At 41.4% G+C, this 27180-nt stretch overlaps 1 protein-coding gene across 2 annotated transcripts; it reads right to left on the reverse strand.

Moving 5' to 3' along the window:
- Positions 1–27180, reverse strand: PIGR (polymeric immunoglobulin receptor). Of its 2 annotated transcripts, none has more exons than XM_028734387.2 (11): positions 27027–27180; positions 11796–11899; positions 9026–9364; positions 8242–8571; positions 7012–7335; positions 4791–5105; positions 3893–4028; positions 3126–3244; positions 2168–2296; positions 1957–2012; positions 1–1237 (listed from the first exon to the last, which is right to left on the reverse strand). In XM_028734387.2, the coding sequence occupies exons 2-11, from the start codon at positions 11851–11853 to the stop codon at positions 1148–1150; spliced, it is 1896 nt and encodes a 631-aa protein (XP_028590220.2). In that variant the 5' UTR covers positions 11854–11899; positions 27027–27180; the 3' UTR covers positions 1–1147. The 2 variants fall into 2 exon arrangements, with proteins under 2 accessions (XP_028590220.2, XP_028590221.2); XM_028734388.2 differs by lacking the exon at positions 27027–27180 and adding an exon at positions 14878–15026.

Consider the following 27180-nt stretch of genomic DNA (forward strand, 5'->3'; position numbering starts at 1 on the left):
TTCACATTCAGGATATTTTTATGCCAGAACACACTGCTCAAAAACATTGCATACAAATAATGATAAAGTCACTGATTCCAGATGGTTATAGACTACAGAGTCAGGCTCACAAACAAACAAAAAATATTTTTATGTTTTGCATTTACTGAATTAATTTTTAAACGATTATTTTTCTCATTATCCAGAGTCCATCAACGGCAAAATCCAGCTGTTGTTTTCATGTACAGATGGACATAACATTTGTATACAATTTCCAAATCAATACCTTTTAGTTTAAAATGTTTCAGTGTTTCACAAATATGTAGAGTTACAGAATCATAGTCCCCCCCCCCATCCTCCCCATCCCTTTCCTTCTATTCACGATTGCATGATTATATATCCTAGTTTCATTTCTTTTCTGATTATTGCTTCATTTTGTTTTGTTTTACATTTTCTCAAAAAAAATTGCATGAAATGAAAATCTCTAAAATGTGGTGGAGTGGAAAGAGGGTGGGGGGCTTCCACACCATACATTTAAAGCGCCACTGTACTATTTGAACAGTCATGAAGACTCATGGGAAATGCAGTTTGTTGAGGGTCCTGGGAAGTGCAGCTCTGCAAGGTCAGCACCCATAACAAAATACGGTTTCCATGACTTTTAAAGTGGTATAATAGTGCCTTAAATGTTTCATGTTGATGCGATGAGAGAAAGAAGATCAATCAATCAGGCACAGATTTGTAGAGGATCGAATTCAACACCAGGCTTCCTCCAGGAAATCCAGAGCTACAGCACCTCCAACAGTTGACTGTCCAGCTTGTGCTTGAGGACTTCCAGTGAGGGAAGAGTCCCACCACCCCTCTAGGCAATTGCTTCCATTGTTTAACTGCTCTTACCATCAGTACATTTCTCCTAAATCACAAAACTTTATTAATTTGATTTATATAACTTTGAAATGAAACTATTGACCCTTAAAGGAGTATACGTTGATCAAGAAATATTGTATAGTATGCGGCAGAACTGAGACAATTTGGGGAAATATTAGCATCTCAGCATAGCTCGCTATTCACTTATTCTAATCATAGGCTGCCTTTAGTCATTATTGCATAATTGGCTTCCACCAGTCTTCCAAAGCGTTTGCAATCAAACCCTTCAGCCATCTGCAAAGCTCTATTGTTCCTGGTCTCTTCTTGCAGGGGTCTTGTTGCCTTCATTCAGCAGGACTGTGGTATAAGCCATCTCAATTTCCTCCGTGGAGCCCTGAAAGAACAAACAGAAACCCCAGTACTATTTTAACTTGGCCCATGTGACAAAATGGCCGCTTCCTGAAAGAGAACTCCAGTTTGTGAGGCACTCAGAGATATCTTAGATGTCTGCATCAAAGAAGCAGCTGCTCTTGAGTAGGTTTTCATATGATCTGCACCCCTGCATGATCAGTAATGTGGAAGCCCGCATGCACACAGATTCTCACACGCTTTGCTCCTTTAGTGCAGGCATCCATACCAATGTGTGGCCATCCAGGGGTGAGGCCAGAAGCATTCCCAGCATCCCCTGGGGCACCCTTTCATGTGCTGCACACATGAAGGCAGCTAGTTTGATCTAACTAGTTTTACTGTCTGCAACAGTCTATACCATTTTTCATCCATGATGGTTCACAAAAGGGCTAGCAAACTGAAACGTAAATTTAAACAACAGTTAATCTGAAACTACCATCAACAGACAACAAAAGAAAAGAAAGTAGACTTTTTAAAAAAATAGAAGAGAAATAACAAATTAAACTAACTTATAGTTTGTGCATCCTTCTGAAAAGAAGAGAAGGAGTGTGACAGTTTAGGGTGGAACGCCCCCCAAAGTCCTTGCTTAATACAGTAACATGCAAAGAACACTAGAAGCTTTTAAAATGAGGTGTTTTCCCCCCCGCTTCGTAACTGGGATTACCAAGGGACTATTACAGTCCTGTTAATCTAGCTTGCTCTTACCCTCTTTGTCTTCTTTGGTTTACCAGTCTCCTTAGGACTGCCACTGGTTATATTCTCTGTAAAGAATGAGAGATGTTAAGGGGCTGAACATGAAAATAATAGAAAGCTCTTCCAGGAATACACAACTTTCTTAACTGAATCACTATATTGCATTGTCTCTCCCCATTAACACCTAGTTGTAGCTAGAGTAAATGTTATACAAGGGTCTTACCATCCATGGTCCCTAATTGGGTCTCATTAGCATCGTCCATGCATACATTGTCCTTTGCTCCGTACTGTCTCACATTCTCAAAATCTGTCATGCTGATGTTTGTCCTGTAGCTTCCAACTGAGACCAAATCTGTAGAAAGGAGAGGGGAAATGCAATGCAGTTCTTCAGCCACATAATGTGAACAAAAATCCATAATACTGTGGTAAATTGTGCATATAAATACATATACTGGTGAAAATAATGCATTATATCAGAAAAAATTGTTTGCAAAAAATGTGTACTTTATGTAAAATTGCATATAAAAAACATACATAGTAGGAGAAATTTGCACAAAAATGCTGATGGATTTCCGTGAGGACTTTTTTTTTTTTAAAGCAAATTGATGTAGAAATGGGGATAACTGAACTTAAGACGGGGGGGATGAGACATGGAGAGAAGCCAAAATATTGAGACATATCCACCCATCTCAAATTCTGAAGCAAGGTCCTCTTCATTCATTGCAGCTACAAAGAAAGCAAGCATAGGATTTCAGCCAGAGAAAATATTTGTGGGTCTCTCATCAGGCTAACAGGTAGAATTAGTGATTATGCTGCTGTGCCACCCATGTGAATACTTCATACCAGGACCATTACACTCTTATTCTTAACCATGATCCAGAAGACAAAAGGACGCCAGTATAGCTTCATAGAGTATATGAGCCTTCAAGTGCATCTGGGCATTCATGGCATGTGAGTTGTTTCTAACAGGAATTAAGAGACAAAGAGCGATCCCAAGGCAACATGAACCCAAAGAAAACGTTTCTGAAGTTCACCTCGCTAATGTTCACAATATATTGTGTGGGAAGTGATAATTCAAGTGCTCAAATTATAACAAAATTAAAATTATAACTCAAATTATAACAAAAAATACAAAAATTTACAATTATATTCCACACAGCCTAGAACTTGTATAGATTCACCTGAATGCTTGAAAACCTTGCGCTTCACAACAATACCAATTGCGACAAGAAGCAGAAACACAACTCCAAGGGGGACTAAAGTGGAGACCAGAACTGAGGAATTTTTGCTATCTTCATGGCTGAAAGAGAAGTTGAATTGGCATTGTAGTAACTTTAGAAAGCATAACCAGTGTATACAAATTTTAGGGAACAGATAAACTTGCCTAAATATTCTGTTGACATGATCAAGCGTTACTTATATTCTTACGATATTTTAAAGACTTCAGGTACATTCCCAGAATCTATTAGTATTAGGAGCAAACTTTACATGCTTATGGTAGCTCCATGAGTTTTTCAACATGGAAGAGCCCCAATCACACAGAAAGAGGGAGGGAGGTCTAATTTTGAAAGCAAAGGGACATGCAGGTGAGAAATAGAGGACCCTTCTCCTACCCTTCTGCTTCTCATTCCTCAGCTCAAGCCCTTTTCTCCGACAAGGAGAAAAATGTCTGGGGAGAAAAGCTGCAGGGAGGTAGATCACAGGAAGGGGGTAAGAACTGGCTCTGCACTCTTCTTCTGTGTGTTCTTTTTGTATTTCAAATTGGACTCTATTTTTACACAAAGGGGAGCAGGCCTGGCCCTCAGCAAGTGCCAACTGTCAGTTTATCTGATTGCTCAAAATGATAAATTCAGTAACAAAATGTGACTTGCTTCTTCTTTCAGATCCTCTTGCTTCTCCTTATACAATGCACTCACACATCATCCTTAAGGCTTTTACAGTCGCTCACCTGTCTACTGGGCTTTCAACTCCAGTTGCCTCCTTAGCTTCATTTAAGGGAAGGCCCCTGCTTCTAGGGTTGACTTCAGGAATTATATCACTGGGTTCTTTGTCGGCACTGGAATCTTCTTTAGGGTTTTGAAACACTATTTAAGCATGTTTGGGAAATTGGTATCAAGCAACATATAAGAAAACAAAAAGCAGAAAAGAAATAAAATAGTCAGTACCTTATGATAATGGTTGTATCTTGGCTTATTGCTTGCACACAGATCCCCTTCATTCCTGCCCTATTATTCACAATAAAATCAAGAAGGCTTTAATTAACTATAGTTTCTCATTTTGTCCAAACAAAAGGTTTTCTATCATAGAAACGGATATTAAACCAGGATATTAAATCAAGCCATGGTTTAACATCCTGGGTGATAGATTCCTGCTTTAGACAAAATGGGAAGCTGTTGTAAACTAACATTAATTATTGGCACATGAAGGGCAAATGGCTCTGTGCAGAGGCTAAAAGAGCATGCATGCCTCAGTAACCCACAATAATCTGTTGTGTGGAAGTGCCTTTAAATGCTCCTGTGTTTAATTGTTGCCAATCTGTGTTACTTGCAGAATCAAATTATAGAAAAAGTATCTTCTGAATTGTTTAACTGAGTGGTTTAAAAATGAATTATGGCACTCTAGCAAACTAGGAGCATAGCTAAATCATGTCATCCGTGAAAGGCAAAGACCCACAAGCATGAATCTGCTCCATAACTTGAGAGTGGACATCTTTAGATGCTCTTGAAGTGCTCACTAATTATAATGTGTCAAGATTTGGAAGCAACCCATAATAGGCCTGGTAAAATGTGGACAGTACAGGATATGAAACCTACTGTGTTGTCCCTCTGATCAGAACTGAAGCTCACCTTCTTGCACTTCCAGATGCATTGCAGTTGTTTCTGCATAGTGACCTCCACGTCTGACTCCACACCAATACCACCCTTGATCTGTTCGTGACACTTGGTCAAAATTCAGCGACAAAATTCTGTTGGTTGCATCACAGTTAACCACCAAGCCATTTTCATTTTGGGTGGATAAGACGAGAGGTTCACATCCAGTATTCTTCCACTTGCACCAATACTTCTCATAATCAGCATATTCACATGAGTAAGAGCATGATAGTTTCAGTGGGGCACCGACAACAGCGTTGATCTCATTATCTATTACTAAATTGGGTTTCCCTGTTTCGAAAGCGGGAAAGCATTAGAAGTAAATAGGCAATCAGTAAATCACTTTAAATCAAAGACAGAGAGCCTAATTTTAGCATTATTAAATGAAATAGCTGGTATACAATATATCACATCAAACGCCCCTAATTGGACCAGACCAGACCTTCCTAAGTAGATGAATATGTCATGTGACAAATAGAATGCATGAACTAGGCAATTATAAATAGTATTTGCTGCAGAAAACCCAAGTAGAATGTACTTTGGGTTTTTCCCTTTCAACAGAAAGATAAAGAGCATAATAGGAATTGAAATGAAACCTCCAACCCTAGGTTTATAGGCCTATGAAGTGGCAAGGCCTGCTGGCTGATTATTAGGCTCAAGGGCAATGTACGGTATATACCATACCTTTAAAGTTCCTTCAAAGCATGCACACTCCCCAAATAGGATCATGGGAATAGGAATTGTAGCTCTATAAAGGGTAAACTACTGTCCCGAGGATTCTGCACAGGGGGAAATGTATTTTTAATAGGCTTCAAATATATGATGTATAGATAGTGGCGGAGCAAGCCGATAGAGCACCTGGGGTGGTGCACATGCCCCGCACCCAGGGGCGGGGCTAGCTGACTGTGGGATGGGGCCAGCCTCCCGCGGGGTGGGGCGAGCTGGGACAGGACGCTCCGTGGGGCCTCCAAAGAGTCTGTCTGCCTCCTCCCACTCAGCCACCCTACAGCTGAGGGGGAGGTGGCGGGCAGACCATTTGGGGCAGCGCAGAGCTCCCAGGAGAGACGCGTGGCTAGGGCACGCTGCAGGCCTTGCGGTGAGTGCCGCCCGGCATTTTTTAACACACACCCCTTAGTAGTGACACCCGGGGCGGACCACCCCCACTGCACCCCCTTCCTCTGCCCCTGAGCGTAGACAGCCTATTTTAGCTTCTTAAGAAATTAGCAGATGGAATTAACAATCTATCTAGTGGAATGGCTGCACTGGTACACATTTCCTGTAAAAGAAAGATGTGGAAGAGGAGTACAACAATGGCAGTTCTGGACAAGCAGTTATCAGAGCAGTCCTATCTCTTCAAGGAGGTAAACAGCAACAATAAAACCAGGAAGTAGAGTTAGTGATTAAATTTCAAAATTGGATAGCATATCTTTGCCTTATTTTCTTTAGCAGAATCCGCAAAGAATTGCTATTCTGAATGTACCCTAATAAGGACGTGTAGACAGCCAGGTCCAGAAACAAGTTTGTCTGAAACTATTTGCTGTGATTCTAAACAACTGACTATTATCTAGCAGGAGTAAATCTCTTTCAGTCCCATTCATCTCAATGTTAGAATTAAGTCGGTCTCTCTTACTGAAATTAATGGGAATTAAATTAGACATTTAATATGCACTTTTTCTTAGTGTAAACAACCATTGTGAGAATAATCCGACAAGGATCAAGACCCCAGTGGGTTGGGAAGGGTAGTCTAACCCATCCCACCCACTGCAATTTATCCATCTACCCACCTCCCACACTCTATGTAGGATTTCCACTGCAAGAAAGTTCCCATTATCACTAATGCAAATGGGGGAGGGGTGTTTTCACTGGGGTCTCAGGGAAGAAGTTACATTCTTCTTCCCAAACCCTACCTATCATTGAACCAATCCTGCTCTCTCCCCAAGTGAATATTGCCCCTTTTTTACAACCAAAAACAAGACTGGATGTTTTATGCAATAAAGCATTTCATGTCATATCCAGCTTGCTCCTGTCTGGATTATTCTCCTTATCTGCAACAAAATCCCTTTGAAAAACAAATATAATATTTAGGACTGATTCCATTTGATCCTGCTGTGCTGTATCAGCTTAGGCTCTGCAACACTGAACAAAAGAGGCATACAGTTCTGCTGAGAAGCACATTAGAAGAAACATGGTCTGTTACCTTCTACAATCTTCAGCTCTGTTGCTGACCTTCTTTCCTCTTTTCCATCTACTACACACCAGTAGAACCCTGCATCCTTCTCATTCAGTTGGTTCAACAGGATGGTGAATGTTCCATTCCTTGGGTTATCATGCATCACTATTCTTCCCTCATAGGAATCCATCACATACCCAAAGTCATTTATTAATGGAAGGCACCTGTTTTTTTCTAACTTGCACCACTGTTTGCGTGTATAATTCTCTTTTGGATCATAATGGCATTCAATAGACACTGATCCACCTTGGACTCCTCTTGCTACAAGTTGTCCTTTGGGCACCAAAGTCCCTGGAGAAAGAGAAGGCATGAAATTATATTGTTGCTGTTGTTGTTGATTTCATTTCTATACCCCTTTATGTATTTAAGGGGAGGAAATCTTCAAGCAGTTTACATTAAAATATTAGATAAAACAATATAGAATAAAACATTATGGAATAAAGTCAAGTGTACATTCAAAGTAATATCATTAACGGGAAACTGAAATATTATCTTAAAGATTTCAAAATAAAACATTACAAAACTGGTCAACTACAGAAGCCACGTTTAACAACATTTAGCATACTAATAACACCATGCTCCAAATCCCCACATGATAGCTCCGAATGGTTTCATAGAGATGTTGTAATATAGTAGACAGAATGGACCCTTGTGGGATCCCACAGCCCAAAAGCCATGGAGCCAAGAAACATTCTCCTAGTACTGTACTACTACTGCAGATAGGAGTAGAACCACTGTAATACAATTCTTACTTCCTTGAGTTGCTCCAGATGAACTCCATAGACAGTGGTATCAGAAGCCATGGAGATGTCAAGGAAACCAACAGGATCACATTTCCCACTGTTTCGGTGCTGAAACTGAGTTTGAAACTGGACTGGAATGTATCTAAATAATCTGCTTCTTCCAGACATACCCGTAGCTAGCTGGCAACTACCTTCTCAATCACCTTGCCCAGTAGAGGAATATTAGAGACTGGATCGTAGTTTTCTAAAACCTCTGGATCCAGAGAGGACCTCTTCAAGAGGGGCCTCCTTCAAGACAGTGGGCATAACGTCCTCCCACAGTGAGACATTGTCCACTCCCTAGAGCCATCCAGTCAATTCCCTCCTACTAGATTTTATCAGACATGATAGGCAAGGATTAAGAGGGCACATTGTTTGCATTTAGGACTGCAAAAACTCCCAGCCCATTACCCACCTTCATAGACATGTATATCCAGTTCCTTGGATTCTCCCCCTGCCCCATAGATCCCAGCTCCACAGAGATATGACCCTGAATCTTTCTTCTTTAACTGGGTCATAAAGATACTGAATGATCCAGGAGTCCCGAGAAAGGTCAGCAAAACTCTTCCTTCGTAGGCTGGGTCAATTTTTCCATACGAGTCAATAACAGTGTAGCAATCATTCTTTGACATCTTGCACAGGTACTTCCGAGCACTTGCATATTGTGCGCCCAAGTCACAGTGCATAGTCACTGATCCATGCTGCTCAACATAAATGAGTTGAGCTTCATCCGGAACTGTTGAATCTATAGTAAGGAGACATAGCTTTACCAATTCTCCATCTTCCATTCTACAATCTCATGTTGTTCTGCACTGCACTATGTATTGCGCCATGGTTCTACATCTTATGACTTCCTAGATCTCTTCCATTAGCTCCCCCCCCCCCCCAAAGTAATTAAACAGTTGGATACTTCAAGGACTTTCTCCCTCCCCATCTACAACTGTTCATGTCAAGAAGTGACACAGTTACCACTATGTTCCCCTCCCCTTCCCACTCACTTGCATTCCCATCCACAGCTCATATGTATTCAGAATTTGTTTGTCCCAGAATAAAACAATAAAACAATAAGATTATTTAGTTACGCAAAGGATGAAGCAGGAAAAAGCGGAAACTAAAAATCTCATCTTCCAATAAGCCATAGATGGTTGGATATTTGTAGCCTGCTTCTGACAGAAAATAAAGTAGCATTATATATTTACCTACGGAAACATCCAGCTTCACTCTGAAAGACAGTCCATTGTCATTTAGTGAAACACCGCATTTGTACATCCCCATGTCTCCTCTTCTAAGCTCTGATATTAATATAGTGAATATGCCATTCTCTGGAAAGTCTGTTATTAAGGCTCTGCCTTTGAACTCTCTGGAGACATAGCCATTGCTAGAAATGATGGTTGAACATTGCCGTGTTGATTCCTTGCACCAGTACTTCCTGCTGTGTCTATTCACACTAGTGGGAGGGTAAAAGCATTTCACAGTCACTGAGCCTCCAAGCAGCCCAGTCACCTGCCGCGGTCCAAATATGGGACTTGAAGTTAACACTGAAAAGGGAAACGAACAGTGCACATCACTAGCTGCCACGGCATCACTAAAATAAAAGCTGAAATTATGGACAGTGTCAACTACAAGCCTTAAATAAGATTGAGCCCCTGCCATATGCAGTTTGTGTGATCCGCTGACCAATGAAACTTAAATCCCGTTCTGCCCTGCCCCGACACCTTATATGTTGCATATCTGTAGCTTCTCCCCAAACAGGTTGAGGAGCCTTCATTTTTGTAAGTAATAATAAATGACATAAGCATACTAAAAACTGTTTTAATGCTACAGTACCATATTGGTGCGTCCCAAATGCTTGGGAAAGCAAGCATGTCACACCCGCCAAGATTTTTCCGATGAAGATAGGGACATCCTAAGGAAAAGCAGGGCATTCTGGGATCAAATCAGAAACCGGGATGGCTTCTGTAAATCCAGGACTGTCCCTGGAAAATAGGGACCCTTGGAAGGTCTGACATGTCCTTGTCTGGTGCTGAAGTTGGTGCCATGCAGGCCTTTGTAGAGAGAGCCTTCCGTAAACAGGGAGCCACTACAGAGAAGGCTCTCCTCACCATCCTCCAGACCTTTCTGAGGGGTGGCATGCACAGAAGGGTCTATGATCTCAGGATCTCCGCAGATTTGTATGGGGGAAATCAGCCCTTTAGGGAAAGGGGTTAAATTGAATGCTAGGGGTATAATCCCATTTATACAGATTTCTTATTTTGGATTTGATTAAACACCTTGCATTCTAAAAGTTCTTCCAACATTACAGGTTTGTTGTGTTGCAAACAGAAAGGGCAGCTGAATAGTATCAAATGCCTTTACAGCACCTCACTTTCATCTATATATTAACCATCTATACAACCTGCCTCTGCTTTTTAGGCTGAGCAACATATTACTGAGGGAGGCCACTTCTTCGCAGTTTACACTTTAGAAACATCAACATATGGTTAGAAAAGCCAAGGCATCACCCAAGTTATCAGAATTTTTTAAAATAAGCAGAATTAATTTTAGTACTATCTGGAACAAACTCTAAAATATACAGGAACATATCCCAATCAAAGTTAGGCATATTTACGTTCCATGAATTTAAATCCATCCGTTAAGATTCATGGGGCTTATATGTACTGGGATTTGCAAGATCATTCCTTAAGTATTTGTTTCTTCATAAGTGCCTGTTGGTTAAACTGAGGCATCTAATCATAGCCTGTGTTTTTATCAAGGCTTATAGTTTGATTAGGGTCTGTATTTTAAAATGAGCTTAAAGATTTTCAAATGTTTTATGCCAGGCAGAAGACCAGCTGCCTAAGTACTCTGGCAAGATGTTTATCCTCCTGGACAAGGGGGCCCCCTGATTTATAGCAGAAAACAATTCTCAAAGTCGTAAAAAGGGAATTACAGGCTGAGAGCAAGGTTACACTGACCCTACATAATTAAGAGTTGGTAAATAGTGCCTCCCATTAAAACTTGAGCCATATCTTCCTAAGGTTAAAGGCCAAGAGCAAATGGAAAAGAAAGCAACTGGCTGGAGAAGGGGAATAAGAGGCTTTTTTCCTATTTTATTTTGAGGCTGTAAACTGTTCCTTCCTTTTTATTTTGAGAAGGTTTATTCTTCTAAAAAGCTATCTATGATAATGTATGAAATATACTGGCTTAAATGTAATTATGCAAAGGATCTAGAAAGAAAGAAATGTTAAATTCTTATTTCATAGAATCATATTGCTGTAGGAGACCAGAGGGGCAAACGAGCCCAGCCCCCTGCCAGACAGGAGACGCCATCGAGCACTCCTGATATATGGTTGTCAGGCCTTTGTTTAAAGACCTCCAAAAAGGAGATCTTTCATTGATGATGCATGAGAATGTGAACCCAAGATCTCTGACATCTGTTTAAGATAAAAATTTAAAACTATTAACCATCTGTTTTGGAGGGCAGTAGGGCAAGGAGGGCAAGAGGTGAGCTGGTAATTAAGGTTCCTTGTTGAGACAAATGTAAGATATATGACTACTTATTTGTCATTTATAGATAGAAGAATATATAGCTTTTTGTATCCCATAAAAGGCAATAGGAAATGGGTGTATCTTTTAGGATTGGTTATAGCAATCAGCCAATAGGAAATTCAACCAGGCTGATTGGACAGAGGCAGCCAAAGGAGGAGCAAGGGGGCTGGGCTGAGGGAATATAAGTGCTGGCCATAATGGCAGGAGGCCAGGCCAGAGCTTGGTAACCATATACCACTGTGCCTCTCATTTATTTGTCTGACAAATAAATTATTATTTTAATTTCTCTATTGCTGCGTTGAATATTTCATTCCAGCTAAGCGTTAACCACAAGCAGGGTGCTACAAAACTATATCAAGGGGTACAAATGTTTTGGGCTACTGCCTTATGAAGATGTATAAATTGTGTTATTAATATTCTGGTGGTTGGTTAAATACTCACGGCTTGCAGATTCAGCTTGGACAAAGGCCAACAAAAAGATGAAGGCCAGGACGGCCATTTTACTCAAGGGTCCTAAACCTGAGATCCCAGGTTTCTCATACAAACTGAAATTCAAAAAGAAACAATTACATCTGTAAATAGGCAACATCTAAGATAGGGATATAGTGTGTGTGTGTGTGTGTGTGTGTGTGTGTGTGTGTGTGTGTGTGTTAAACAGGCTTCAATAGTACATCAACTAAATAATCCTGCATAGAATCTTAAGTGAAAACATAAAAAATAAGAATCCTTAGCAATGTTCAGCCTGGCATTATGAATATCGCTTGATCCGGGTAATGAATTTGAGATAATTTCCCCATAACATTGTGTTATTTTGCTAAGAGAAACTATGAGCTCGAAGAAACATCCTCAAAATTCATTGGTTTTGCATACAGTAATATTTATACTAATTGACTAACCAGTTCATTTATTAAAAGTTAGAGAGGTTGAAAGTTTTAAATAATTTTTAGAAGTTCAAAGGATTTATGAACTATGTACATAGATTTGACTGTGTGATGGAATTCTAAAATGATGCACTAGAGGGCAGTCACAATGTGCAGATGTGTCTGGCAACATACACCGAAGACCAGAAAACACTCTTGCCACTGTTTTAATAGGACCTAATCTGTTTCTATTAAAATCTATGGCAGTTTTGCTATTGATTCCAGTAGGATGTGTGGAGAGAACCCCTAGGCAAGGAGGGATTGCTATATCTCAGTATATTTAGAGGCCCCATTATCATCTTCGTCAACATCGAAACTTTTCCAGGGGACAATGTTCTTGCTTACATATGTCATCAGAACAGAAGTGATGCTCACATCATGCCATGGAGCGGCAGTTTTATGGGTGGTCTGCCCCACTGTTTGCTGGGTCACCTCTCCAAGCCTTATCTCTATACCCTTTTGTCCCTTCAAGTCTTTGCTCTTCGTTTGCTCTATTCAAACTCTCATGATTCAAAACTGCATTTCAAGTAAACATATATAAAAGTCAGGAAGCATTATATAGTTATAGTGCCATCAGACTTCTAGCAGCTGTTCATAATAAGAAAAACAAGAGACTGAGCTCATTCACACAACATGCTAAGCCAAACCTGGGCTTAGGGAGACTATGTGAATGTGCAGGCTCCCAAAGAGGAGCTCACTTTGCTCCCCCCCCCCCCCATCCCCTTCTCTGCCATGTCACACTGAGCTAAGCCATGTTCTGGCTTAGTATGTCATCCAAACTGGGACTAGAAATTAAGCTCTTTCATCCCCTGTCTTGAGCTGTAGCCTTGGCCCAGTTCAAGAAAACACTGTAAAGTCAAAACTTGGTTTAGCATAGTGCAGCAGCAAAAAAAGAGCAAAGTGTGTGCAAGTTCCACTCCACAGTTTGTCCTGGTGTGTTGTGCAAAGTGGGTTACTAGGTTCTAGTATGTATAACTGAGCTAGAAAGGGATGCTTCCAGCCTGATGCTGTTGAATGCCAGCGTCTTGCAGAGCTAAGCCAAAGCCGATGCTTTTATTTCATTGGGCTTTTAAAAAATATAATTACGCTTGTTCCTAACTGGCATTATGAATAAGAGGATATATCAATGTTTTAAAAGGTGTATTGTTAATTATTTATTTCGTTGTTATTTTTACGCCACACCTTCCTTTCCAAAAGGGAGCACAAGGCAGATAGCACAATGTCAAAGAACACATTAAAAGCATTCACCAGCCCCCCCCCCCCCCGGCAATAAAACAGCAACAGGCAATACCTCCCAAACTCAAATCATAGCTGGATAAACAGGTGCATTTTCAAAGTGAGGAGACAGCCTGATTTCACCCAGGAGGAAGTTCCATAGGTGCGGTATTGCCATGGGGAATGCCATATTGTGTGACTGTCCTCCTCACTGCCTCCGTTTCCTGAACCACGAACAGGGTCTCTTCCACTGCTGGCAAAGTCTGGTTTGGGAGGCGCTCCTTCAAGCACTTGAGATCCAAGCTGCTCAGGAACTACTGACCTACATCATCTCCATTTTGTCAGGATTAGGAACATAAGAAGTTGCCTTACATTGAGTTCATGTATTGTCTACATTGCCTGGCAGCAGCTCTCCAGAGATACAGTAAATAGTCCTCCCAGCCCCACCTGGAGATGCTGAAGATTGAACCTGGTACCTTCTGCAAACAAGGAAAATGTTCTAATACTGTGCTACGACCCTTCCCCAAATTCAGCTTCAGATTATTGGCCATCATCCCGCCCAACATCACTCCTGATGCAGATGGTGTAAAGACTGGAAATTGAGAAGACCACATTCAAAATCTCATGATGTTGAAGTTTTTGGAGCCTCCAAACTTAGCAGCTCTGTCATCTGTTGATAGAGATTTCTGCACAGAATTGAGTTGCATGTTCCATCTTGAGTCACCTTCAATGTTTGCTTCCTTACATCCCCTGCCGTTCTATCCTGTTCCACTCGAGCAGAGGATTGTGATGGTGGAAATTGTTGTGTGTGAATGTGTGTGTGTGTGGCAGCAGCATTTAACCAGTGCTGCTCTCTTAGCTCTCGTTCACTCACAATATTCCTGCAGAGTTTTTCTAACACAGAGTGTTTGTTCAATATTTCTAATGCCTACATTTAGTAGAGCTTACAACCAAGGCAGCTTGCAGAACAGCATTCTGTCCTGTCTCTATCTTCTTGCCCATCACATTGTCTTAAATTTTCTGCAAATATTTAATCAGAAATAAAAAGGACTGAACAACATAGGGACACACAGCCAAGGCAGTCTAAATAGAAACTGGTTAATCAAGTAGATATGATAAAGTTTGGCAACGGACTGAACCAAAACATGGGACCCAGTTCCCTTTTTCAAAAGGTTCCAACTTTTGATTGCTAGAAATCTGAATCAATGCCAAATTAGACCCCAATTTGGGAACAATCCCTCCAGTAGGCATTTGCTGTCTCTACCTTCTACCTTTCAGGGATCGGACCAAAAGGGTGATGATTTCTTCCACCCACATCCAATTTTAATAGGGTGATACATACATTTACAAACACAGTACTCTCCCAAAGACTGGTCTTTGCCACCTACCTCTTGCTTCCCTAAATAGTGTTTCTGGCACTCGCCTTGCTGCCCTGTTACGTGCTGACTTAAGAAGAAAGAAGGCTACATGTTAGGCAACTCAAGAGCTGCCAAAAACCACTCCTTAAAATCCTGAGAGTTTACATTCTAAGTTTACAGCTGATCCGACCTTTACACCTCTTCTCCTTTAGTCAGAAACACAAAGGTTAGAGGGCAGTGTTTGCCTTGAATTTTCTCCTTTGCCCCAGGGGCAAGATGAGAGCTAATGATCTTCAGTTAGGGGGAGGTAGATTTTGGTTGAACATGAGGAGAATCTTATTGATGGTAAGAGGTGTTTGACAATGGAATCTATTACCTACAGAGCTGGCTGGCTCTTCCTCGCTAGAGCTTATCAAGCACAGAATGGACAGCAATTCATGGGATCATCACCAGCATTTTAGGGGGCTGAATGACACCCTTTCAGCAGTGGTGGTGTTGCTGCTCTCTGAAATAAGGATGGGGTGAGGTGGCCACGAAGTCGGGAAAGTTCTGGGTAGATGGCAGCAGCTTTCCACAGGCATGAAGCCGCCATCAACTCAAGAGTTCCCCCAACCTGCACTCCCCCCGCCATCCTGGCAAATGTAACACTGCCATTGGGAGAGTATGCCATTGGGGGAGTATGACTGCAGTCTTCATGTAGCTCTGAATGTTCTGCATCAAGCAGTGGTTTGGACTAGCTGTTCTGCAAGATCCCTCCCACCTCTATAATTCCTCCATAGCTACTGGGTCCTATGCGAGTCCTTGGCACCTTCGGAAATAAGACTTACCTGGCATTATATATAATGGCCTTGGGTAGGTGGGTGGGTTCACGCAGCTCTTCTACTGCTGCGCAATGTATGCATTTAGGAGCAAAATCAGTTGCAACACCAAAGGCTCAGAAGGCTAAGGGTATGGGTATCAGCTGTTTTTCTTGGAACCTGTACCTGAACACATCACTTCATTCCAAGTCTTGACCCCAATTCCAGTTCAACTTCATGTTCAGTTTGCAAGTAAGTTAGTTCTTGTAAGGTACTAACCCTCCTGCAAAGTCTCCCATCATGGAATGTACACCCAAAATCTTTGCTTTTTCCTCTTCCTCCCACTATAAGGCTTTTAATAAACCAAGAAAACCCACTAATTTCTGCCTGCCCCTCCTTTCCCTCTGAGCAGACATGTACAGGATTGCACTGCAAGTGTTTCACACTGAATTTGAGGCATAGCCTGAGGCAGCCTGAAGCTTCGCTCTGATCTATTTCCTCAAGGCTTGAAAACAATCGCATGGGAAGAGGCATAGGTTGTGTTTGTGTGAGTGCAATTGTGCAGGGGCACACGTGTAGTCATGGCAGCCAAGTCATCTTACCAGCCAGGAAGGGGTGTTTTGCAGCATTCATGCAGGCAGAGACTATAGCGGATGCCAAGTAAGCAGTGTGCAAATAGCCTGAAGAATTTATTCTCTGGGCATCAGGTGATGGACTTTGTTATAAGGGGTAATTCCCAGCAGTCAAAATATTTTATTTCCTCCTTTGCATAAAAGATGCCTTGTTGTTCTTTCTTCCTCTTGCTGTGGTGTTGCTCAATGGCTACTTGTCTTAGGCTATTTATTAACTCCTGGACAATGAAAAAAATGCCCTTTCAGATTCTGAGCCTCCGTCTTCTATAACACTTCCCAGCTAGAGGCTGGTATAAAATGGCCTTGGCTTTAGAATATTTTAAACCAAGGTCCTCTCGTTCTTTGGAAGCTTGAAATATTTTCTCAGTTGATTAAATAGGTTTTCTCACAAAACCCCTCTTACTTGAACATATCATTCTCCAGCTCCTGCATAATATGCAAAGGTAAGCAGGGTCTGGTATGGTTTCTAATTGGATTGGGGATTCCCTCATTGGATTGAGATTCCCACATTGCAGGGAATTGGACTAGGGGGCACTTCCAACTCTACAATTTTATGATTCTATGATGCTATATCCAATTACTTCTTGGCCCTCATTGCTACAGAGGGATTTCTTCAGATACACCCTTCTCATTAGTCCATCTTGCCTCAAGGTCCTCTCCCCTCTGCCCTTGTCCTCAAGCCTCATCCTCCCACACCTACCATTCCCTTGATTTCCGGTTTCCATCATCAGTGTTGGCTCCAGATTGGGGCATGTGTGGGCTTGTGCAAGATGCTTCAATGGCACCTTATATCTGAGTGGGCCCGCCTCCTTGTCACTGTCGCCACTGCCCTTTTGCTCATCCTCCCATTCAGCACCAGAAGCAGAGGCAAGTGGAGGCTGTTGCTCCTTCTTAATCTTCTTGCTGTCTGCATGGTTGCAGAGGACATGTGAGAGGACAGGCAACAAAAGAGGAAAAGGAAGAGCAAGACCAGGGAGCTCTGGGAATCAGCAGTGAGGCCCCTAATGTAGGCATTGGCAGGTGCCAGACATTGCCAACCCCTGATGCTGGCCCCAACCTAGAGGTTATGTCAGGTTTTAGTCCTGATCAAACCAACAATGTTCCTTTTCCTCACAAAAATTGAACTGCAGTCATTGGTGACTTGGTTCTCTGAGTAGCTGTACTGTTCAGAATTATCTGCATTGTCCCTAGCCCAGACAATCAGTGCAGAGGGACAAGCAAAACACAGTCTAAATCACTGAAATGTGAATAAAATTGGGTTATTTACTGAAGGGAAATGAAGTTGTTTTCTTTAATGTACAGAAATGTTTGTGTCACAATGAATATGCAGAATGCTGTCCAACATACCATGGTAAACTGAAAAGGCAACGAAATTTAATAAAAGTAATTTGCTTGGCCTTGAGGTTTACCAGTAAATGTGAGAATTCTCAGAGACTTTTCATTGATATCCTAAATTTTAAGACTTATCAGTAAAAGTAAACTTCCATTGATTTAAATTTTGGTGTATCTCATACCAAACATTTTATTAAAGGTACTTATCTCAACAAACATTTGTTTCTGCAAGGGAATAAGAAATATATACTAAAAATCAACATAAATGTGTTGAGTCATTATCACACACATGTAGGCAGTGCTTTTTTTCTTTAAAAAAAAGTTTAGGGGTACTCTCATTTTCCTACTCATATTGAAATACTGCACCTCAATGAGGCCAAACGTAGATTCACAAAATGTTTAGGGGTATGCGTACCCCCAGAAGGAAAAGCACTGCGTGTAGGAATAAAAATAGCAGAATATGGTGCATTTTGTAATTCTGCTTTAAATATCTAGGACTTGGGATTGCAAAGAATGGTTTATTGTGACAGGACTTCAAACATGAAAAGAAAAATATAAATCAAAGTAACACAAGATCCATCATCACTTCTGGCAGCAGGAAAAAATGAGGCTGCCAGTACAAACAAAATTTGACTAGCAGATTTAAATCACTGGTGCATATCAGGAAGCCGGAAGTTGTGGTACAAGCTTTATCCTGAACAGACAGACAGCTATATTTGCATTTCTCTTCTCTCACAGATTGACTGCATAGTGGTTTAGAGTATTTTTAAAACACTTATTACTGTCACTTCATTAGTGACTCATTTCCTTCTAAGGGGGAGTCTAAGTCATCTTAAATGTATCAACAATTATTAATTTTATATAAAATTTTGTATTCTATACTATCTAATCTATCTATTTCTATGAAGGTGCTGTGAACCATGATTTGCTGGAGATCTTAGAACAGAGCTTTCCAGACTTTTAATGTTGGTGACACACTTTTTAGATATGCACCATTTCGCGACACAGTAATTCAGTTTGACTAGCAAACCAGAGCTTAAAGTAACCCCTTTCCAGCCCCAGGAGGAGTGCGGGGAGTGTTTGCACAACACACCTACGCACTGCAGCTGACACAGTAACATGCCATGACACACAGTTTGGAAAGCTCTGTCTTAGAGTAATCCCACACCACAATGTGTGCTTTATTATAGAAGATAGCATCATCTTACCCAGGGGTCGGCAACCTGCAGCCCATGGGCCACAAGCGGCCCACAGGGGTCATTTAAACGGCCCATGAGCCACCCCCGAACTGAGCCGCCTACTTGGCGAGTCCCCACGCGCTGCGCTAAACTGGCGCAGCACAGAGCAGGGACTCGCTTCCGCAGCGCAGGAAATCACATCTGCTCAGACACCGGAAATCGCGTCTGCGTAGATGCGATCTGGCCCACAGAGCAATCTCCGCAGGAGTGAACCAGCCCAGGCGAGGTAAACCTTGCCGACCCCTGATCTTATCAGTCCCAACTATATATGAATAGAGTCTAGTCTTGCCCTCCTCGTTTGCTGTGGAAATCTAGCGTGTGGGTCAAAGAAATAGCATCACTCCTGGGACAAACATTCTAGAACATTCTTGTTTAATGCCCATAAGAGTGGCTATGATCAGTCACAATATGTCCTTTTATGCTTTGTTTGCCTTGGGCAAGATTGAAGTTGATCCCCCCCCCCCCCCCGTTCCCTTTGCCAGGGACTCTGTAATCGAAACAACTGACTGCCACTTCCTGGTAGTATGTGTGTTTTATTGAAAAGGTTTCTGTGCTGCCTTGCAGAGTAAAGCCCTCTTCAGGCAGCTTGTGCAAAAGGGATAAAACGGATGCAACGTAAGTTCAGTAAAATATCATTGAAGTTTAAAAGATTAGTTCAAATATTTTTTTAAAAACATCCCTTTCTCATCATTTAAACAGCTAATATGATTGTATTTGCAGGTGGATAGCTCAGTTGGTTAGAACATGGTGCTGATAACACCAAAGTTGCAGGTTTGATCCCCGTACAGGACAGCTGCATATTCCTGCTTTGCAGGGAGTTGGATCAGACGGGCCTCAGGGCCCCTTCCAAGTCTATGTTTCTATGATCTCAAGAGAGTCTGTGAAGTACATCTTAAGGCAAGGACCAGTTGATACAGGGGCAACCAGTCCCTAAGATAACCTGGAGTTTTCTAGTGTCACAACTGTATATTGCACTCTGCAACACATTCAAAATGTTTTATTTGCAGCTGTATAGCTGAGTCTGAGATTCACTAATGCTTGGATAACTGTGGTAAGGTCTGATTGCTCTAGATAGGGCCATGTCTGGTGGAAAGCATTCCTGACTGCTACTTCTACCTGAAATTCCCAAGAATCCAGGAACACACCCAAGCCACAGTCTCAGGAACATTGGTGTGTAGGTGGGTGTGTAACTTTTATAATTTGCACCTTGAAAGTCAGCCCAAATTTGCCTCTTGTAATTTACATTCACATATGCAATGTTTTGAGAAAATCACTTATGGGCCTGTGTCCTAAATTGTTTAAAGACCTAGTGAGGCGCCTGGATTAGATTCTCAGACTTATGTTTGATTCTAAGACTCTATGTAAACTGTCCTTCTCCTGGTATGTAACTCTGCTAAAGCCACATTAGGGAATGCAATCTCCATGTTTGCTGTGGTGACAAAGGTTGCAGTCGTATTCACACTTCTGATGTGTCATGTGTATATATATTATCTATATATATTATTTAAACATATATACTTACATACCCTGCCCATCTGGCTGGGTTTCCCCAGCCACTCTGGGCAGCTCACATTGAAACAGACTAAAACATCAAACATTAAAAACTTCTTGATACAGGGCTGCCTTCAGATGTCTTTTAAAAGTCAGATAGTTGTTTATTTTCTTGATATCTGAAAGGAGGATGTTCCATAGGGAGGCCGCCACTACCAAGAAGGCCCTCTGCCCGGTTCCCTGTAATTTCATTTCTTGCAGTGAGGGAACCAGCAGAAGACCCTCAGAAGAGGACCTCAGGGCTGACCGATGGGGGTGGAGATGCTCCTTCAGATATGTATGTATGTATGTATGTATATTGTTATAGGGGACGCGGGTGGCGCTGTGGGTAAAACCTCAGTGCCTAGGACTTGCCGATCGTATGGTCGGCGGTTCGAATCTCCGTGGCAGGGTGAGCTCCCATCGTTCGGTCCCAGCTCCTGCCCACCTAGCAGTTCGAAAGCACTCTTAAGTGCAAGTAGATAAATAGGTACCGCTTTATAGTGGGAAGGTAAACGGCATTTCTGTGTGCTGCGCTAGTGCTGGCTCGCCAGCTGCAGCTTCGTCACGCTGGCCACGTGACCCGGAAGTGTCTTCGGACGGCGCCGGCTCACAGCCTCTAGAGCGAGATGAGCACACAACCCTAGAGTCGGACACGACTGGCCCGCACGGGCAGGGGTACCTTTACCTTTACCTATATTGTTATAGACGGAGGGACCCCTTAAACCCTAGAAATTATTAAATGCTAGGATTTTGATTATTTGGGATGTGAAGGGAGAAATATAAGCTGCAGAGGAATTCCTGGGCTAGCCTGTGCAAAGCAACCTGGCTAAGATAGAGCCATTAAGGAACAATAGAGGGTCATTGGCATGCAAGAGAACGATCCTTCCCCCATTCCCTGAGATGCAAACAGACAGTGTGTTTGAGGTGACAGGAAAAGAGAAGTTTTGAGCAAGGGTTGCTGGGAGGAGGGAGGAGGAAGAAGGATCCATCTTTAGGCAGGCTGACTGCAGAGCTGGCTGGGAGAGATGCCTTGGACAAGCCCCTCTTGAAAGGACCATGCTGTAAGATCTGGACTCCCTCCATGCAGACTGAAGGTGTAAATAGGTGAATAAATCATATTTCTCAAAGCTATGACAGTCTCCATGGTGTCTCAGTTCTCCAAAGGACCACAGACCCTGGGTGAGTCCCAGGAACCCCATAGGCTCTTGCCACTGCTCAGTGGGGAAAGGGGGAAACACCCAACTTTTGTAACAATATACAGTGGTACCTCAGGTTAAGTACTTAATTTGTTCCGGAGGTCCGTTCTTAACCTGAAACAGTTCTTAACCTGGAGCACCACTTTAGCTAATGGGGCCTCCTGCTGCCGCCATGCCGCCGGAGCCTGATTTCTGTTCTTATCCTGAAGCAAAGTTCTTAACCTGAAGCACTATTTCTGGGTTAGCGGAGTGTGTAACCTGAAGCGTATGTAACCTGAAGCGTATGTAACCCAAGGTACCACTGTATATGTTTGTACTAGAAGTCAGGAAAGAGATAAGGTAACATTCTTTACCACAACCACCTTATGGCTATTTCCTATCTTTTCCACTGTGGGTTGCAAAATAATAATAATCATAACAATCATCATCAACCTGATAACAGAACTATAACAGCTTGTTGATTATTGAAACCCAGCTGCAAAGATCAAAATCCAGCACTAAACCCAGACCTGTATTATATGGTGATTCACCCATTACGGCCACCACATGGAAGGGCTTCCATCAGCCTTTCCATGGCAGTTCTTAATCACTGCCTCCACTATACCCTAACCATTCACAGCCGGAGCTAGGCAGTTTCTATAATCTCTTATTTCCCAGCACACAATTAGTTAATATTCACCAGGCAGTTTAGGGGGAAATGAAATGCAAACATCATCCGGCTATTATTTTATTGATTTATTGATTTAATATGCTGTAAACCGTTTTGAGATTTTTATTAAAAATATAAAGCGGTATAGAAATAAAAAAAAAATACAAAGTCACACAAAAAATTACAAAAAGTCTTGACTATAAAAAAAGAAGCAGTGATTCAGCAAGAGACACCCTCAAACCACAATTAACAAAAGCATAGGAGAAAATAATTGTTTTGACCGGGCAACCACCTTCACTCTGAACAATATGACCTCACAATGGGGAATTGCTTGGAAGATGGCCCTGATTTCTGTTATTGAAACTGACTGTGAAAATGGATGATTTCAAAAGGCTTGGCTGTTGCAAAATTAAACCCCTGTAAGATACGCTTTAGAACAAAGGTGGACCAAAGGCCATTGCTAATTTATTACTGAAAGTATCACAGACTAATAAAGTAGAAAGTTACAAAGTACTTCTCATTTACAGTCATGACCCTGAGAATCTGGGCTCATCATAAAGCCTTCTAAAAACAGATTCAGATTTTTTAAACACCTTATCCTTAAAAAAATGAAACAACTACAGTATTTACTCGAATCTAATGCACCATCGAATCTAATGCATACCTCAATTTTCAGAACCTTGAAACCAAAAAAAGTATTTGCTGGTGAAATGTGCCATTGAATCTAATGTGCACCTTAATTTTCGCCACATAGTTTGGCCAAAAAAGGTAAGCATTAGAATTGAGTAAATACGGTAAATAAGTTATTCCACAAATTTGAAGATTAATTAATCAATTAATTATGGTTCCATTGCCAATCTTATAATCAAACTAAATATCTCAAGAGTTCATCAAGCACAAACCCAATACGTTCCTAAGATTTAAAATCCATGTACCATCCCTTATGAAACTACAGTTCATTTGATCTCTGTCAAAATTGTCCTGGCTGTTAAGGATATCCATTCTACCCCAGATGAGTTATTCTGATAATGTGTTTGATCAAGGGAAAATACAGACAAAACCTGAATTTCATAGGAGTGAAGCAATACAGCTAACTATCCTTTTCAAAGTTGTTTAGGTACACTGTATAAGCTGACCTGGAATCAAAATTGAAATTCTAAGTTTATGGGAAGCTTTGTGAATTATGCAAGCAGCAAGCATTACTGAATATGCTTAAACTCTCCACACTTCTCTCTTGTGAAAGGGAAACTCACGCATCTCCTCTGCATGTGTGGGGAATGCATAACTTCCTGTTCACATGTTGTTCACATGTTATCCACAAGCACACGTTTCCAGTTTCAGTACTTCTGCAAAGTCACCCAGTTTTCTACCTCTTATCTGCACTATTATCTACCTCTGTATATACATATAAGATTAATAGTGTCATGTTGAAGTAATGTGAAAGATATTGTTAACATATAACCAAATGCCAATTACATGTACACCTGAACGTGCTTTATATATATAGATATATATATATATAACTAGCACATTGAGCTATAACTGTTGAATCTTCATTTGATAACAGTAGCTTTAATCATATTATGAAATAGTTATTCTGCAAAATTCTGATGCATACGAAGTGTTTAAAAGAAATCAAGTGGGCCCATACCATTGTGAGCCTTTTTTATATGCACATGTGCTAGTAAGAGACTAACTGTTCAAATGCTGGTTTGCTGGGTGCACTATTCTGTATTACCACCTCTTCCTCCCTCCCTTCCCCCTCAGTTACTGTTCTTAGAAAGTTAAAATTGGAGGGTGGAGCTGGGATGAGAAAATTGCCATTTCCCTAACCCTCCCTTCTTTTTCTTCAGAATTTGAGCATTGTGGAGAATGAAGTGGCCCACAGCCAGGCTTGAGATTGGAAAACTAATGTTAGGCAATGTACCACTTTAAAACAGTCTCGGCTTCCGCAAAAGAATTCAGGGAGCTGTAACTTCAAGTGTGCTGGGTGCTGTTAGAAGACCCCTATTCCCCTCCCAGAGCTATACTTTACAGAGTGGTTTGACAGCCAATCCCTCTTTTCAGAGATTGTAGCTCTAGGAGGGGAGAAATGGGATTTCAGTATGCTGTCCTCACTGCTGAACTCTACACATTCAACAGTTATGTCTGCATAGAATTTATACACATACAACTCATAGGGTCCTCTTGCCATGTAGATCTGAACCTACAAGTTCAAATAAAATAGCTTTCAAATAAAAATGCATGGGGCAGGAGCTGCTCCTCATATTCTGCCCCTCCTCATGTGTGCCCAATAAACACAGATTAAAGGTCTGAAAAGGGCTAACATAAATGCTGCCGCTCCATTTGCTTGAATCACTGCTACTTACCAGGAGGCAGATAGGGAGGGTTGAGGAGGTAGGGAGGTTGGCATGGAATGAATCCCATGATCTTGAGATTAAGAGTCTCATGCTCTACCAATTGAGCTATCGCCATTCAGGAAGTATATTGCATTTATTGAATGCAAGTGTCATAAAGCTTTAAACAAATGAACTAAAAATCTCAAGTCGCAAACCAGACTCATTACCACTTTTTAGAATAATCATAAGGTGCCCTCCACTCATCACTTGCATGCAGTCATGGTTTTGTTTCTGAATCACGATAGGAGTCAAAAGTGAGCATAGAATTGCTTAAGAGTTATAAAAATAATAATACAGTGACCACCATAGAGTGGGCTTTGTTCTTGAGTTAATAATACAGCTGCAATGACCTACTTATGGGCAAGTTATCTGATTTAAGAACTAATCTAGAAGAATTGGAAGTGTGCTTGAAAATTCTTAAGGTAGAAGTGAAGTTAATTACACAAGAAAAGGAATAAAGATGATTCAGAGAACTGCACACCTGCATCTTAACTTCACTTCTATCTTAAGACCTTTCTTAGGCCTTAAAAAGAAACATTAATGGAAAAACATGAAAGGAAATATGAAATATGAATATGAACGCTGCTTTATAATTGTCTCATTTATTTGTATCTAATTTTATATATATGTTAGGTACGATTTAAGCTGGGTGGTGAATGTACACAGTTGCGGCCTGGTGAATGTGCACAATGACTGGTTATTATGCACATTATTCACTCAACTTACATTTTTAAAAACCTGGTGCACAAACATTAAAACAGTGATTGCCTTCTGTCACACCCTAAGATGTAAAAGGAAGTACCGTATTTTTCGCTCTATAAGACGCACCAGGCCATAAGACGCCAGAAGCTGCGCAGCGATCTCTCTTGCTGTTCTGGCTTCAGCGATAGCTGCGCAGCCTGCATTCGCTCCATAAGACGCACACACATTTCCCCTTACTTTTTAGGAGGGAAAAAGTGCATCTTATAGAGCGAAAAATACGGTAATTCAAACTTTAGAAGAGAGGAGAAAACTAGGAATGGTTCCACAGGAAAACATATCTTCTCTGTTTTGGGTCTCCAAGTTACATTGGCTGTCAGTAAAGCATGAGATATTTAATCCCAGGGTCATGGCTAAAGCCCCAAGTAGGGCAAAATATTCCTGCATTGCGGGAGTTGGATTCTATGATTCTATGACTGTGGCCCTGATCTATGTTTTGACTTGACTTACTGAATGGTGCACCTTCAGCCAAGCACCTTTCTGCAACATACTGATATTCTGCTTGTGACCATTATCATTCAGATTAGATAGATGGAGATGATCTTGCTTCACAACAAAAAAGAGAACCAGATGCTCCTTTGGTTGCTTATCTCACCCAGAGTTGTTACTGAATTTCAATTTGAGCAACATTTTGAGGTGAATTTGAAGATTCCTGAATTGGCAAAGTATCTCAGAAATTTCAAGGGTAGCAAAAATAATGTTGATGACTAGTGCAAGTCCTCAGGCGAATTTCACACATCCTTAGACTGTCGTTGAACTCCATCTATGGCAGAATTTGAGGTGAATTTGGAGGTTCCTACTGAGCAAGGGAAGGAATTTCTGATACATTCCAAAGGCACTGTAGTGCTCCTCTGGGCTTTCACCCCAAGACAGCCCATCGCATCAGCCTTGTGTTGGGTGAGATGGTACATAGGGACTTTGTGCAAGTGGGCAGCTCCTACGAGCAGCACAAACCTGATTGGTTTGATGTGCAGGTGCTTTTGTGCCTTGTGCCTCATCCTGGCAGCTCTACCAGCTACTCTTTAGGAATCATGCCTGCATAATGCAGCCTCATGCAATGGCTGCTCCCTTCCTGCCACAATCACCAGCTGGTGTTCTAAGCGGGAGACTTTGGGGCAACAGCAGAGCCCCCTTCAAGTGTCACTCAGTGGCAGCTTCTGAGTGGTGTTTTCGGCCCCTTCACGCACACAATGCCAAAATAATTAACAAAAAATGGATCCATATGGTTTCCATAAATATCTCTATCTACCAAACAAGGCCTCCATTCTTTAGTACCCATTTAAAAATATACAGCTAGCCTGAATTTATAAGCAGGGTATCAAGGGGACTTACCACAGGTAAACATGGTTCAGACTCATCAAAGTGTTTATATAAAATGTGTCTGCTGCCTAGTGATTAAAATAGCTTCCACATAAATTGATAAATTGCATGATTTGGAATGACTCCTGAACAAAATGTTCAAAGTAACTGTGGTAAGCATCTCTGGAGAAGTCCTAAATTTCCTTGGTACCTCTACAGATTGACCCTCTAAATATGAAGGCTCATGTCTCAGAGCCTGGAAATCAACATTTTCATTTTTAAAATTTGTTGTTGTTGTTGTTACAAATGCAGCAATATAAAGAATAGTAAAGAAGCATTACTCACATTCTGGATTAGTTGTGCAGAGCAGACCACTGGTGCAAAAAGCGCCTTTTCTCTTCTGTTCTATCCTCCTACTATGTCAAAAATCTGACCCTTGAGTCACTTCACTCTTTATGGTTGTTTGTCCCTGGGCTTCCTAAGTACAGCTGGCACAACA

Source organism: Podarcis muralis, chromosome 5 (assembly GCF_964188315.1).
Source record: "Podarcis muralis chromosome 5, rPodMur119.hap1.1, whole genome shotgun sequence".
In the NCBI taxonomy this organism is placed as follows: Eukaryota; Metazoa; Chordata; class Lepidosauria; order Squamata; family Lacertidae; genus Podarcis; species Podarcis muralis.